Below are 16,118 nucleotides of genomic sequence, written 5' to 3' on the forward strand. Positions count from 1 at the left end.
ATGTATAAGGTGTATCATGTCAGTCTGTGTATATATATGTATCATGTGAGAATAGACATAATGTGTATATGTAAAAACTGTATATATGTATAAAGTGCAAATGTATGTGTGTATATGTCTAGAATGTATCATGTGTACATTTGTATGAATGTATATGGGTGTATCATGTCATAAATGTATATGTAAAGAGTGTATAATGTCTAGAATGTATCATGTGTGTATATGTATGGAGTGTGTATATGGGTGTGTATCATGTCAGTCTGTGTATGTATGTGTATAATGTGCATATAGAGTGTGTTAATGTATCATGTGTGTATGTCTAGAATGTATCATTTGTGCGTATGTATATGTAAAGAGTGTATTATACATGTATATGTAAAGAGTGTATAATGTGCATATGGAGTGTGTTAATGTCTAGACTGTATCATATGTGCATATGTATGGACTGTGTATATGTCTAGAATGTATCATTAATGCAAATATATGTATATGTAAAGAGTGTATCATGTGAGTATAATGTTTACATGTAAAAACTGTACATGTGTGTGTGTATAAATGTTTCGTGTGTATATCATGTGTTCCAATAGCTCAGTGGGTAAGTCATTCGCCTTGAACACCAGAGACCCGGGTTCTATCCCAGATGCAGACAGGAGTAAATCATGTGTGTAATTGTATCATGTCAGTCTGTATAATGTGCAAATGTATGGAGTGTGTATATGTCTAGTATGTATCATGTGTGCATATGTATGGAGTGTGTATCATGTCAGTCTGTGTATATACATGTATATGTAAAGAATGTATAATGTGCATATGGAGTGTGTTAATGTCAAGAATGTAACGTGTGCATATGTATAGTGTGTATGTGTCTATAATGTATCATTGTGCATATGTATGGACCGTATATCAATATATTCAAAATAGTGTGTGTATGTGCATATGTATGGAGTGTGTTTATGTCTAGAATGTATCATGTGTGCAAATGTAAGGAGTGTGTTTATGTCTAGAATGTATCATATGTGCATATGTATGGAGTGTGTTTATGTCTAGAATGTATCATGTGTGCAAATGTATGGAGTGTGTTTATGGGTGTATCATGTCAGTTTGTGTATATACATGTATATGTAAAGACTGTATCGTGTGTGTATATGTATAATGTGCATATGGAGTGTGTTAATGTCTAGAATGTATCATGTGTGCATATGTATGGACTGTGTATCAATATATTCAAAATAGTATGTGTGTATATGCATAATGTGCAAATGTATGGAGTGTGTGTATGTCTAGAATGTATCATGTGTAAATATGTATGGAGTGTGTATATGGGTGTATCATGTCAGTCTGTGTATATACATGTATATGTAACAAGTGTATCGTGTGTATATGTAAAATTTGCATATGGAGTGTTTTAATGTCTAGAATGTATCGTGTGTGTGTATGTATGGACTGTGTATCAATATATTCAAAATATTGTGTATGTGCATATGTATGGAGTGTGTTTATGTCTAGAATGTATCATGTGTGCAAATGTATGGAGTGTATATATGGGTGTATAATGTCAGTCTGTGTATATACATGTATATGTAAAGAATGTATAATGTGCATATGGAGTGTGTTAATGTCTAAAATTTATTATGTGTGTATATATATATATACAGTCTGTGTATATACATGTATATATAAATGTTTCGTGTGTATATCATGTGTTCCAATAGCTCAGTAGGTAAGTCATTCGCCTTGAACACCAGAGACCCGGGTTCTATCCCAGACGCAGACAGGAGTAAATCATGTGTGTAACTGTATCATGTCAGTCTGTGTATAAACCTGTATATGTAATGAGTGTATCATGTGTGTATATGTGCAAATGTATGGAGTTTGTATATGTCTAGAATGTATCATGTAAAAAGTGCATCGTGTGTATATGTATAATGTGCATATGGTTGTATCAGGAATATATCATATCTGTAAATGTATAGGGTGTATCATGTCAGTCTGTGTATATATATATATATATATATATATATGTAATGTGTATAATGTCTAGAATGTATCATGTGTGCAAATGTATGGAGTGTGTATATGTTTAGAATGTATCATTTGTGCGTATGTATATGTAAAGAGTGTATTGTATATGTAAAGAGTGTATAATGTGCATATGCAGTGTGTTAATGTCTAGACTGTATCATATGTGCATATGTATGGAGTGTGTTTATGTCTAGAATGTATCATGTGTGCAAATGTATGGAGTGTGTTTATGTCTAGAATGTATCATGTGTGCAAATGTAAGGAGTGTGTTTATGGGTGTATCATGTCAGTTTGTGTATATACATGTATATGTAAAGACTGCATCGTGTGTGTATATTTATAATGTGCATATGGAGTATGTTAATGTCTAGAATGTATCGTGTGCATATGTATGAACTGTGTATCAATATATTCAAAATAGTATGTCTGTGTATATGCATAATGTGCATATGTATGGAGTGTGTATATGGGTGTATTATGTCAGTCTGTGTATATACATGTATATGTAAAGAATGTATAATGTGCATATGGAGTGTGTTAATGTATCATGTGTGTATGTCTAGAATGTATCATTTGTGCGTATGTATATGTCTGTGTATATACATGTATATATAAATGTTTTGTGTGTATAGCATGTGTTCCAATAGCTCAGTGGGTAAGTCATTCGCCTTGAACACCAGAGACCCGGGTTCTATCCCAGACGCAGACAGGAGTAAATCATGTGTGTAATTGTATCATGTCAGTCTGTGTATAAACCTGTATATGTAATGAGTGTATCATGTGTGTATATGTGCAAATGTATGGAGTTTGTATGAATCATGTCTAGAATGAATCATGTAAAAGTGCATTGTGTGTATATGTATAATGTGCATATGGTTGTATCAGGAATATATCATATGTGTAAATGTATAGGGTGTATCATGTCAGTCTGTGTATATATATATATATATATATATATATATATGTATCATGTGAGAATAATGTGTATATGTCTAGAATGTATCATGTGTACATTTGTATGCATGTATATGGGTGTATCATGTCGTATATGTATCATGTGTGCATATGTATGGAGTGTGTATATGTCTAGAATGTATCATTTGTGCAAATGTATGGAGTGTGTATTTGTCTAGAATGTATCGTGTGTATATGTATGGAGTGTGTATCATGTATATGATAGTCTGTGTATATATATTGTTTCGTGTGTATATCATGTGTTCCAATAGCTCAGTAGGTAAGTCATTCGCCTTGAACACCAGAGACCCGGGTAAAAAGTGCATCGTGTGTATATGTATAATGTGCATATGGTTGTATCAGGAATATATCATATCTGTAAATGTATAGGGTGTATCATGTCAGTCTGTGTATATGTATATAATGTATATATGTATGTAATGTCTAGAATGTATCATGTGTGCAAATGTATGGAGTGTGTATATGTCTAGAATGTATCATTAGTGTGTATGTATATGTAAAGAGTGTATTGTATATGTAAAGAGTGTATAATGTGCATATGCAGTGTTAATGTCTAGACTGTATCATATATCTTATGTATGGACTGTGTATATGTCTAGAATGTATCATTCGCCTTGCACACCAGAGACCCGGGTTCTTTCCCAGACGCAGACAGGAGTAAATCATGTGTGTAAATGTAAAAAAAAAAAAAAAAGCTGAAAAAAAGCTGCATTCAACAAAATCAACTACAGTATGGAGGACACCGTAATCAAAGCTGTGTTTTCATCGTGTGTCATGTGTTTTTTGATAATAAACAGGGAAAAGACAGAGGTAAAAAAGATATGCGATTGAAACAGAAAAAAGGGGTAAATCACTTCGTAGTGCTACATAACACTGCAAACAAGGGCATCGGATAAATTCCGCTAACATTAACTTTAACATTAACCATATGTTTATGTCACATAACACTTTGCATTTATATTGATTCATTTAGCAGATACTTTAACCAAAGCTTCTTACAAATGAGGATGAATAAATCACCAGAGAGCAGCAATATATAGGGCAGGACAAGTTTAATTTTAGTCCTTGTAACTGGGTGGAAGTGCCAGGTGCATATTGAGGGGTGTGTCTTCTACGGATGGTTTGTCAAGCCCACTCACCTGCACACTCAAAAAAGAACAATATTTTCCCAGAAATAAGATTGCTAATAAGAAGGTGTGTGGTGCATATGGAGAGAAAAAATGTGTCTCCTACAGGTGGTAAAATACTGTGCTGATATTTATTATGGTATGCACCCAATCAGCTTACAATTACATTAAGTGAAGTTTCACAAACTAATTTCAAGAGGAGCACGTGATATTATTGACCCCAGCTGGTTTCCCATCTACAATTATTAGGTAGCCAATCAGATTAATGCAAACTCACTTTAAGTAGCCTAGCAAAAACTACTCCTTTACCTTCATTTTCCAAAGAAACCCCCCATCCACTCCTTCTCCCCCTTTCCTCCGCTACCACGGGGAGCTCTCGAGAGCCACCTGATCTCTTATGGCCCGTTTCCACTGAGTGGCATGGTACGATTTGGTTTGGTACGCTTTTATGGCCGTTTCCACTGTCAAAAGGTGTACCGAACCAAACCGTACCGTACCACTTTTTCAGGACTCTTTCGAAAGGGTCCCAAACTGCAGAAAGGGTCCCAAAAGGCGTAGCTACACGCGCAGCTGAACGCTATTGGTTTACAGAGATACTTCATTCGTAGACTCAACAAGCCAGAATGTAAACAAAGGACCTGCCATGTTTGAAATACACAGCGAGAGATTACAGCAGAATTATGAATACATATGCAGCCATGGTCGATCCTGCAAACAAACCCTGTCGTCGTCATGATAAACAGCCACAAAGCCATGGAGAAGAGCAGATTCACCCTGTGCCGCGTAGTTTTTAACGAGCCAGTCTGAAGCCCGAGTGGTTTCGCTTTCTTTCTTGCGCTCACCGCGCGTCTCTGAAATAACAAACTTCTTGAGCTGATAATAATAACATGCACTTGATTATTGACAAGCTTTGGAAACCCGATCCTGTGAGAAGCTGACAAACGCGAGTGACACATTCAGAAAGAAAAGGCCAAACGCGAGAGTGGAGCGCGGGTAAAAAAGGCGAAGCCAAGGAGCACGTTATTTCTTCAGCAAACGTGAACAAACTGCCTTGTTTTAATCTTTATTATCACCTTTTGGACTAATATGAACTGGGAATGATGGAATGGCTCTCTAACAGAGGCTTCATGTGCTGCTGAAGATTACAGACACAGATGAGAGGTTTGCTCTGACTGTAGGCTATACTTTGTGTTGTTTTGAACCTAATTAACGACGAAATGTCTGCTTTGTGTAGTTCTTCTGTAGTTGGTAACATATCGGAGACTGTAAGGGTCTGTATGTGCTCATATATGTTCATTTATTTATTTATTTAATATAATTACAGACGTTACAGTAGGCTATTTCGCACTGTCATTGATCTGCATTTATAATCAACTCCTGTTTATAGAAAAGTTAGTAATAAACATTTATACTCAAGTATGTATGTGTGTACAGCATCTGTTTTGTGAGAAGTGCTTTTCATATGATATGTGAGCGACCTGTGCAGCTTTATTGTAGACATTTTCTAGAGCGAAAATTATGTCGACTGAAACTTTGTCATACACCTCACCCACCAAAAGGGTACCCTTGGTAGTGGAAACGCAAGCCTGATAAAGGTGACCCGTACCGACCCAAACCGTACCGTACTGTACCAGTCAGTGGAAACGAGCCATTAAACCCCCCCCCTTTCATGCTCTATCAACCAGGTGGGAGCCTGGGGCTCAATTATCTCCGAGCTCAGGGTTCACTCCAGGGACAGCATGCCAAACCTGCTAGCATTTGTCAAACAATATCTAAGTGTGAACTGTTGAAATGGTTCCTAGAGCTAAAATCATTTCCAGCTTCTGCTGTGGTAGTTCTAGGAACTGTAAAAAAAAGTTCCTTCGATGCAAAAAGCCCTTATACATGACCACAATATGAGAAATATGAGAAAATGTCTTACGTGAGCAGCCATTGGGTCCAAGCCCATATGTCAGGGGAGCACAAGAATCACAGCAGCGGCCGATAACATTGGGTTTGCACTGACATTGTCCACCAAATTTACTGCAAGATGAGCCATATGCTCCGACGTGATGACAGTTGCAAGCTGTTGATTTGCACAGATATACATGTACTCGTGGTAATAGTTTAAATGCGTATGTGTATGTCTGAGGTGTAAATATGGATGATACTCACACACTGCTCCATTGTGAATAAAAGCTGACATGGATCCAATAAGCATCTCACAAACTTCAGGAAGTGTCTGACCTCCTGCCTGTACAGCCAGCTCAATACACCGGTATTGTTGAAACTGAGATAGATATGACTGTGAGCAGAAGTTTGGGACGGACTCCACTTTGGGAATGAGTCCTAGCTGTGATTAAAAATAAAACATAGGGTAAGCAGAAGTCGGTGAACTTTCAATTGCATCATTTCCAATGATCTTGCTAAAACAAAATCTGGCTTGCTTACAGAGTCAATCAGGATGAATGAGCTGCTGTGAGGGTCTTCACTGGGCTGCTTTCTAAACGTGATGTCCACATGGTATTGATTACCATCACTGAGGCACACTGGAAGATCCAAAGTGGCTGTTCTGTTTATGAAGAGTAAAATGTAGTTAGATTCAAGTTTTGAAAATAATCTTTTAAATAATTTAGCTCCTGTTTATCTAACCAACCTCCTCAAAACTCATGGCTTCTGATAGTACCTTGAATAGCAAAGTCGAGTAAAGGAAGTTGAGCCTTATCATTTATGGTTCCTAAACTCTGCAATAGGCTTCATGATAATGTCTGAGGCTCAGACCCACTCGCAGTTCAAAACTAGCTTAAAGACCTATCAATTTAGTAAAGCACTCACTTAATGCATTACATAGAGGTATGATGCATGAATGTGCCCCACGCATCTTGTTTATATGCACTATGACCAGCTAGGCTAATTATACACATTATTCTCTATTTCCACCAGCGGATACTCATCCCGAGGCCCCAAGAGATTTTGCAGCGCCACTGATGCGATCCAAGACCTGTGAAGAGATGATCTCAAGGTTTCCAAAAACCCGGACCAGGCCGTATCCTGAGCAGCTGCTGTGGTAGTCATGGAGGAGTGGAGAGCATGAAACTGATTCTTGTGACGGTCCAGGGACAGACAAATCTTTGCTGACGACCAGCGTTTTCCAGCCTCTTGCACCTAGGCTGTACTCACACTAGGTACAGTTGCCTCGAACCGGGCCAAAGCACGCTTGTCCCCCCTCCCGTCTCCCCCGATGGCCCGCGCTCACACCACAAACGGGCTTCGGCACGCTTACGTCATCACTGCTGCGCTGTTCAGTGAGAAGCGCTCTCTCACTCAGCAGCACAGTGGAGATTTCTCCAGTTATATCGTTTCAGTCGTTTGATATGCCGTCAAATATTTCGCCAAACAGTGCTTAGGGATGCGGGGACACGCAGTCAGATATTTCGCCGAACAGATCCGCCACTTTTGGCGCTCATAAACAATCATAAAGCCCTCGTGCTGCAGGAATGAGGAGGTCTGCTGAAGGCGCGCAGCTGTCGTGAAGTGAGGAGTTTGCGTCTTTAATAAACGACGGCAGTTTGCGTTCACTGAACAGTAAGAATGATTAATAAATCCATATGAAACAGCCCCTTAAAAGTCACGTCTCGCTTTCAGCCCAAGTGAACCGCGCTCAGGCACACCTCTTCCAACCGGGCCAGGGCCGGCCAAGTGAACCGTGCTTGAGCCCGATTCAGCGCACTCACACTTCTCAAACGATCCAGGAAACGAGCCTGGGCACGGTACGGATGGCATAGTGTGAGTAGGCCCCTAGACTGCAGCTCTACACATGACGTTTGGCCAACTAAGCCTGGTTTCTCTCAAGGCTTTTTATCCTTCACTTTCGCCAATTGTTGAAGTTTTTTCCTTGCCGCTGTTGCCAAGGGCTTGCATGGTTCGGGACTTGTAGAGCTGCGCATCGATGGATTTGCTCTTCAGTGTTTGGACTCTCAACAGTGAATATTAAATTGCACACTTTACTCTAGTGCACAAGACCTAGGCAAACAATTGAAACATCTAAGCAAATATGTCGAAGCTTCGAAACGTTTTGAAACCCGTCTCTACAGTGACAACTAGTGGTCATTTTTTATGTATTGCTTTGGGGCAGCTTCAGCACAGAAACAGTTAAACAAATTGAGGTATTAAACTCCATGTTGTAGAGTAGCGGTTTCAATTGTTTTAGTGAAGCGGTGATTGTTCCTAAACGGCATTCTGAGATAATGGGTTCGAATCCAGGATGATGCAGGTATAGATGTTAGTTTTTAAATGCTTTGTTCTTGTACGTGTTTTGCTTTAACATCGGTTTGATATCCGAATGAGCACTTTGTGAATAAATATGTAATGTTTTGGTCATAAAAAAGTAACGTTATTAAAATCCATCAAGTCATAATTTCAGAGTATTTGTACAAGTCGGGATTCCAGCTCAAGGCCATTTGCAGCACAGTTATTCTGTGCAGACCTGTCAATCAAACACAGATTAGCCAGGTGACAAAAATAAAAACTCTGAAGCTTTGTAACACTTAAGTCACATGACCTGATGTTTTGAAACACTTTAGTCATGTGACCTAGGTGTTTCAAATCACCTTAGTCATGTGACCTGGGTGTTTCGGATTATGCTTCAGTGCAGTGTTTCAAAACACTTGCACTTTCGGATCTCGACACTGTGTGGGGGGTGGTTGGGGTTTTGGTGTCGGGGGTGAGTAGTCTGAAAAAAAACAAATGAGAACCAGGTAATTAACTGTAACATGCACCGGGTTTCGAGCGGGATACTATACCAAAGTTGGCAACCAGGGGGTGTTAAAGACTGTACCAAAAAGTTTAGCACCGGGGGGCTTGAAATTACAGGATTCAGCGAAGGTTCTACCAGGAAGACTCTAATTCTGTCATTCTTCATAATTATCAATTCAGCCAATAATGATCAAGCGAGTTATATAAATAAGCCACCTAACCAATTTCCTTCGCTGTTCATTGGTGGCATAGCCAAAGTTCCCTTCATCCTCTCCACTACCATTAGGTTGGGCCCCATTCTCACAGGGGGTTGGCTCTGCCCTGTCTTCATCTTTAGGCAGTATTTGCCAGCTCTTCAAGAGACCTGCATCATTGACAGGGCTTGGGCCAAAGGACTTTACACAAAGGACAGTAATTGAAATTGCAATGTTTTATGCTTTTTTCAATAAATGTTAAAACGTTTATCCACCGCCTGAGTCTTTCTGGTAGAAATAACAAAACGGGAGGGTGGCGGGAGATTGGTATGAAATACGGGAGACTACCGGTAAAAAAGGAACTGTTGGCAGGTATGATGTTAATAGAGTCAGCAACAATATTCAACAAGAAACCTTTCACTGTATGGCAAAAAAATTAGAACAAAAAAATCTTTAAAACATTGTAGTCTAGAATGACATACGTACAACTAAACAATGGATAGACAATAAATTCAGGTTTTTACCATTACTAAACTGGCACACAACAAAAGATATCAAAATAGCCATTAAATACATGCAAAAATACTGTATAACCTTCTCACCTTCCAGAGGCAGGAAGAGTAAACATTTTGTTTGATTGGTCATTCGGACACCGTTCATCCTCTGATCCAAAAGATAAAATGCTCACAATAGCTGTCCAATCATCGGTGGACTGCAAAGATAATGTTGAGAAAACATAAACGTGAAATGGACCAGAACATCTCAAACAAACATCCACATTCAAATATTGAACAAAAACACTGGCTGACCTCTGGTTCATAGCGGACAACTACATAATAGTCAAGTGTTGCTGGGATGTTGCTGACGGTAAATCTAAGTCCAGCTCCATCCTGAACTCGCACAAAACCCAATCCAGTCCACGTGATGGACTGATCATTGGCACGTTGGCGCAGGAGGATCTGAAGAGGTGAGCCTGGTTCAAAGGGGATTGTCCTCTGCATGGGAACAGCCAAGGTAAGATAATCACATTTGATCACACACCATTATACTGAACTCAATTTATTTCTAAAGCACTTTTAACAGCACATGTGGAACCAAAGAAAAAAGAAACAATATTGAGAAACAGAAACAAATCCAACAAGACCTTTTTAAAAGCAACAGAAAAAGGTTTTAGTACAATCAGAATAAAGCTAGTGTTGAAGAAGATTTTACAGACAGATGAAGGTCGTTCCAGAGCCTTGGAGCTGCAACAGAGAAAGCTCTATCTCCTTTACATTTAAGCAAGAATATGGAACAACAAGGAGCAACTGATTTGAGCCAAGATATAAATACATTATACACATACACTCACCGGCCACTTTCTTAGGTACACCTTACTAGCACCGGGCTGGACCTCCTTTTATATTTAGAACTGCCTTAATCCTTTGTGGCATAGAGTCAACAAGGTACTGAAAATATTCCTCAGAGATTGTGCTCCATATTGACTTGATAGCATCACGTTATTGCTGCAGATTTGTCAGCTGCACATCCATGATGCAAATCTTTCTTTTCACCACATCCCAAAGGTGCTCTATTGGATTGAGTTGTGGTGACTGTGGAGGCCATTTGAGTGCAGTGAACTCATCGTCATGTTCAAGAAACCAGTCTGAGATGATTCACGCTTTATGACATGGTGCATTATCCTGCTGGAAGTAGCCATCAGAAGATAAGTACACTGTTGTCATTAAGGGATGGACATGGTCAGCAACAATACTCAGGTAGGCTGTGGAGTTGACATTAAGCTTAATTTGTACTAAAGGGCCAAAGTTGGAACTAATCAGCACCAAGTGTGCCAAGAAAATATCCCTCACACCATTACACCACCACCAGCCTGAACCATTGATACAAGGCAGGATGGGTCCATGCTTTCATGTTGTTGATGCCAAATTCTGACCCTACCATCCAAATGGTACGGCAGAAATCGAGACTCATCAGAGCAGGCAACGTTTTCTCAATCTTCTATTGTCCAACTTTGGTGAGCCTGTGTGAATTGTAGCCTCAGTTTCCTGCTCTTCGCTGAAAGGAGTGGCACCCGGTGCGTTCTTCTGCTGCTGTAGCCCATCTGCCTCAAGGTTGGACGTGTTGTATGTTTAGAGATGCTCCTCTGCAGACCTCAATTGTAACGAGTGGTTATTTGAGATACTGTTGCCTTTCTATCAGCTCAAATCAGTCTGGCCATTCTCCTCTGACCTCTGGCATCAACAAGGCATTTACACCCACAGATCTGATGCTCACTGGATATTTTTTCTTTTTCAGACCATTCTCTGTAAACCCTAGAGATGGTTGTGGGTGAAAATCCCAGTAGATCAGCAGTTTCTGAAATACTCAGACCAGCCCGTCTGGCACCAACAACCATGCTGCCTTCAAAGTCACTTAAATCTCCTTTCTTCCTCATTCTGATGCTCCGTTTGAACTGCAGCAGATCATCACCATGTCTACATGCCTAAATGCATTCAGTTGCTGCCATGTAATTGGCTGATTAGAAATTTGCGTTAACGGACAGTTGGATAGGTATACCTAATAAAGTGTAGATTATAAATAAAAAGTCATTAAGAGCCTCACCTGGCCTTGTCTTCGTCTTCGAGTTTGCCTTTTCTCACGCTTGACCACCACAAGCCTTCCGTTACTGATCTTAAAGTCATAACCCCTCTGTCTGAAGTAGTGCTCACACATGGGCAGCGTGACTTGGGGGTTGTGTGGGGCTGGAGATGGCTGCACTGTTATATGTTCTCTATAAGGTACTGAGCTGGGTTTCGGAGCAGGGGGGCAGAGAGGAAGCTTGGTTGGTCGTTCAGGTATCCCTTCAGTGGGGTATACAAATGGAGGGGGACCTATAAAAGGAGAGATTACCGCCTGTGGAAGCAAAGAGTGGAAGATGTAGAGTGGACTTTTTTCTCATTTAAAGTACCTTACATGTTAATTAAACATTAGAAATTGGTGAAATGTTGTGGTTTCATACACATTGAACACACACTCTAAACAAATTTCTGGATTGTCATAAGCCAATTTTGAGACAAATATGAATAAACGAACAGAAGGTTAATTTTTTTTATTAAATTTGACGCTTTTTGACCGAATAGTTGGGTTTGTCCATTTTTGACTCAATATTGAGTCACAACAACTTACTATTGTTTTTACAGTGCAGGTACACACATCTAAGAAATGAAAAGAATTTTGATATATATTGTGCAATGTAAATCTTATCTCGTCTTGAAAAAATTATCTTATAGTATTTATCTTGACTTGGCGTGCCCAGGCCTGTTTTCCGGATTGTTGGAGAAGTGTGAGTGCTCTGAATCAGGCTCAGGCATGGTTCAATTGGCCGGCCCTTGTTGCTTGGCGTCAAAAGTGGCTGATCTGTTCGGCGAATTATCTGACTGCGTGTCACCGCATCCCAAATGACTAAAACGATATATTTAAAGAAATCCCCACTGTGCTGAACAAGAGCGCTTCTGAACAGAGCAGCGCATCATCGATGATGTAAGCGTGCCCAGGCCTGAATGTAATGTGAGTTCGGGCCGTCAGGGGAGACGGGATTTGTACGTATTGTACATAATTGTACATAATGTGAGTATACCCTTACAGTCATGAACTGCTGTTGAACCGAATGAAAACCCTCATTTTGTTTTGTTAACATCCATTTATACAAGTGGTCTCAAACTCAATTTCTCTGGCGGCCGCTGGAGGCAGAGACTGAGTTAGGGTGGGCTGCATCAGGTTTCCCAAAGGAAATTAATTATATTATTAGTTATTAATTCATTTATTTTTTTCATCTTATTTTGTGTTAAAAAATAAAAATAGAGATTTGAGAAGATTGGATTTTTTTTCTGCACAAAATAAGATAAAATAAACAATTTAAAAGTGAATAACACTCTATGGCAACACTGCTGTAACTTTAAATGAGAAATGTATCTCTGCCTATGTCAAGCCCAGCCGATGTCACACCCCTAGAGCCATATACCCCACCGTGATTGGTAAGTTCATTCAGCTCCACACACAACACTGTAAAGTGCTATACATATCAAAATTGTGGGCCGCACTAACATTAAACTTTTAAATTAGGGCGCGGCCACAAACACAAAATCGACCTGCGGGCCCCTGATTTATAAATATACAAATTAAGACTAAAGACTGATGCATCATGGCATGACATCTTAGTCAATCTTAAGAATGCAAAACTAAAATTTCCAAAATTGCAGTGGAGTGGATGCACTGTTGATGTGTTAGGCCAATTCACACTAGAGATCTGCACGGGACTAAATTTTAAATCCCGGTCCCGCCCGTTCCTGCCAGGTTTTAGTCCGAACCCAACCGCTCCCAATTATATTCAGCATTTGTTGTCCCGCTGCCTGACCCGCTCTGTTTTCTACCCGCTAAGCCCGTTCCTGCTAAAGGCGGGGGGAGACAAAACCAAAAACCACCCAGCTATACAGTGTCCAGACAGCCTATAACAATAACTGTCTGTATAAATACACACACAAATAAGCACCAACCAAGCAAGTGACACACACACAGACAGCATCACGCTCTCTCTCATTCACACACACACAGACAGCACAAAGCTCTCTCTCATCTGCGCACACACACACACACATAGACAGCAACAAACAAGCTAAATTCACACACATACATTCGCGTGCTCGCTCGTTCGCAAGTCGGGAGCAATATTGTTAGACCGCCCACTCTCGTCCAAAATTACACCAGTTACCGACCAATCCCGCTCTTTATTTGGAAATTTATACCCGCGCCGCAAGAAATTTGGTCGGGTCCCGTGGCTGTACTGCAGACCTCTAATTCACACTACATTGACAGATGCCAACCAATGTGGAAAATGATTCCATGTCCTGGCAAATATGGATTCAGTGTTCCGTTACTGAAAACAAGCGTCAGCTAACACACTGTCAGGGGTAATACATTGATCCTACAAAACCTGACAAATTGTCTGTTAAGGTAGTGACACACCAAGCTGACTTCAAAGAACTAACAGTGTCAAAAGCCGTCAGTGTTGTGTTGTTTTGAAAATATCCGCATGCTGAAATGCTCAGGTAAGATTAAGTAACATCAGAACAACCTTCTGTCTTTGCCTTTGAATTCTTTGCTCACTTTCATCTCTTTTTTCAAAGCTTTTATTCTCATGTACAGGCTAATTTGCTACATCCAATCACAGCTGGAACAGACATGAGGAACACGGCAAAAAACAAACCTGACCGATACCAACCGATGGACCAATGTTGGCTGATACCCAACCCTCGTGACCCTTACCATCAATGCCAACCTGTTTTCACACTGCAAAAAAGGCTTTTCCTACTTCGATTTTTTGTCTTTTTTTAGTCCAAATACCTAAAAATTCTGATATCAAGAAGCATTTTCTAGGCAAGCAAACATAATGTCTTGTTTTCAAAAATAATATGCCAATTTTAAGTTAGTTTTTCCTTAAAACAAGCAAAATAATCTGCCAATGGGGTAATCAAAATAATCTTGTTTTTCTTTTTGACATAAGATTATTTTTCTTACCCCATTAGCAGATTATTTTGCTTGTTTTAAGACAAAACTCACTTCATTTTGGCATATTATTTCCTAAAACAAGACTAGGGGCTCTATTTTGACGGTCCATGCGCAAAACGCAGGGCGCAAATGCTTTCAGGGCGAGTCAGAACGCATTTTTGCTAATTTAAGGACGGGAAAATCTGCTTTGCGCCGTGGCGCATGGTCTAAAAGGGTTGAGTTTATTTTCTTAATGAGTTATAGGTGTGTTTTGAGAATAAACCAATTAGAGTCTCATCTCACATTCCCTTTAAGAGCCAGCTGCGTCGCGCCATAAACCCGCCCGTTTCAAAACTGTTTCTTAATTCAGTTCTAATTTCCAGCAAACGAATAAATGAACAACAATAACGAAGTGTGCTCAAAAACCTGAGTTATATCCTAAAACACATGCTGTGCCCCATATGGTCTAAAACCTGACAGGTGGCCAAATCTAAGCTTGTTTTTAATAAAACAAATATAAATATGGATATAATAAATAATACTGCTAATAATAATAACATTATACAAAAGCAAATTGTTATGAATGAACTGAAAAAGCCTCCCGAGATGAAGAAGACATAAAAGCAGTGATTTTTCATATTTATGTAGGCTAGAAAATAATATGTTTTGTAATATTTTAATCCTTTATATTTATATCCTATATCTATTCTTATTATATCCTATATATATCCTTAATATTTAATTTTTTTCATCTTTAAAGATATTTGGCTATTGGTCTCTTGTGCGTATTAAGCATTGTGTAAGCGAGGCGCAACTCTGTGCTGTAATTTAGACCAGGTTTGTTTTGATATAATGAAAAATCTATTATAGTTTCTCAAAATAGCAACGCGCCAGCGGTCCGCCTCAGAACGCCTTCCTTTTTAGACCAGAACGCCTATGGGCGCACAAATGAGCGCCAATGCATTTGCTATTTAAACAGCGTAGCGAAACGCCTCAAAACGACTCTTGCGCCAAGCTGAAACTACCAAAAGACTATTGCGCCGCGCCTTGCGCCACATTGTGCCGGGTGTATGATAGGGCCCTATATGTTTTGCTTGACAAGAAAATTCTTCTTGATTTAAGAATTGTTAGATATTTGGACTAGAAACAAGACAAAAAAATCTAAGAAAGAAAAGCTTTTTTTTGCAGTGCACCAAGTTGTCACGGGCTAATAAGATACTGAGAAGGATCCAAAATGCAAGTAAAAGTTAATTTGACACAGTCAGAATAAACTAAACAGGACAGAGTAATAGAGAGTTCTTGAGGGAAATATGGCTGTGACAAACGGGAAACCGACAAACGAATCGGGTCCAGCAGCCTGTCCTGAGCACAGACAGACACACATGAGCAAACACAACGAACTGACAAGGAAACATCGAAGCGTTGCCCTGATATAGACACGATAATGAACCTCAGCTGGTGAGCTAATCAAAACAGCTGAGTACCGTCAGAACACGTGACCATAACAAATACACGTGGACAACCAAAACGGTAACACTTTACA

At 39.6% G+C, this 16,118-nt stretch overlaps 1 protein-coding gene across 2 annotated transcripts in view; it reads right to left on the reverse strand.

The window, feature by feature from the left end:
• Positions 1–16,118, reverse strand: part of lamb4 (laminin, beta 4) — a 72,216-nt gene that overhangs the window by 25,324 nt on the left and 30,774 nt on the right. For both annotated transcript variants that reach the window (NM_173276.2, XM_068217307.2), the window contains 6 exons: positions 11,654–11,944; positions 9,862–10,047; positions 9,655–9,764; positions 6,555–6,675; positions 6,279–6,456; positions 6,046–6,189 (listed from right to left, as the gene is read on the reverse strand). In NM_173276.2, coding sequence (NP_775383.2) covers positions 6,046–6,189; positions 6,279–6,456; positions 6,555–6,675; positions 9,655–9,764; positions 9,862–10,047; positions 11,654–11,944 — 1,030 coding nt within the window. The remainder of the gene's footprint in view (positions 1–6,045; positions 6,190–6,278; positions 6,457–6,554; positions 6,676–9,654; positions 9,765–9,861; positions 10,048–11,653; positions 11,945–16,118) is intronic.

This window comes from Danio rerio, chromosome 25 (genome assembly GCF_049306965.1).
Source record: "Danio rerio strain Tuebingen ecotype United States chromosome 25, GRCz12tu, whole genome shotgun sequence".
NCBI classification, from domain to species: domain Eukaryota; kingdom Metazoa; phylum Chordata; class Actinopteri; order Cypriniformes; family Danionidae; genus Danio; species Danio rerio.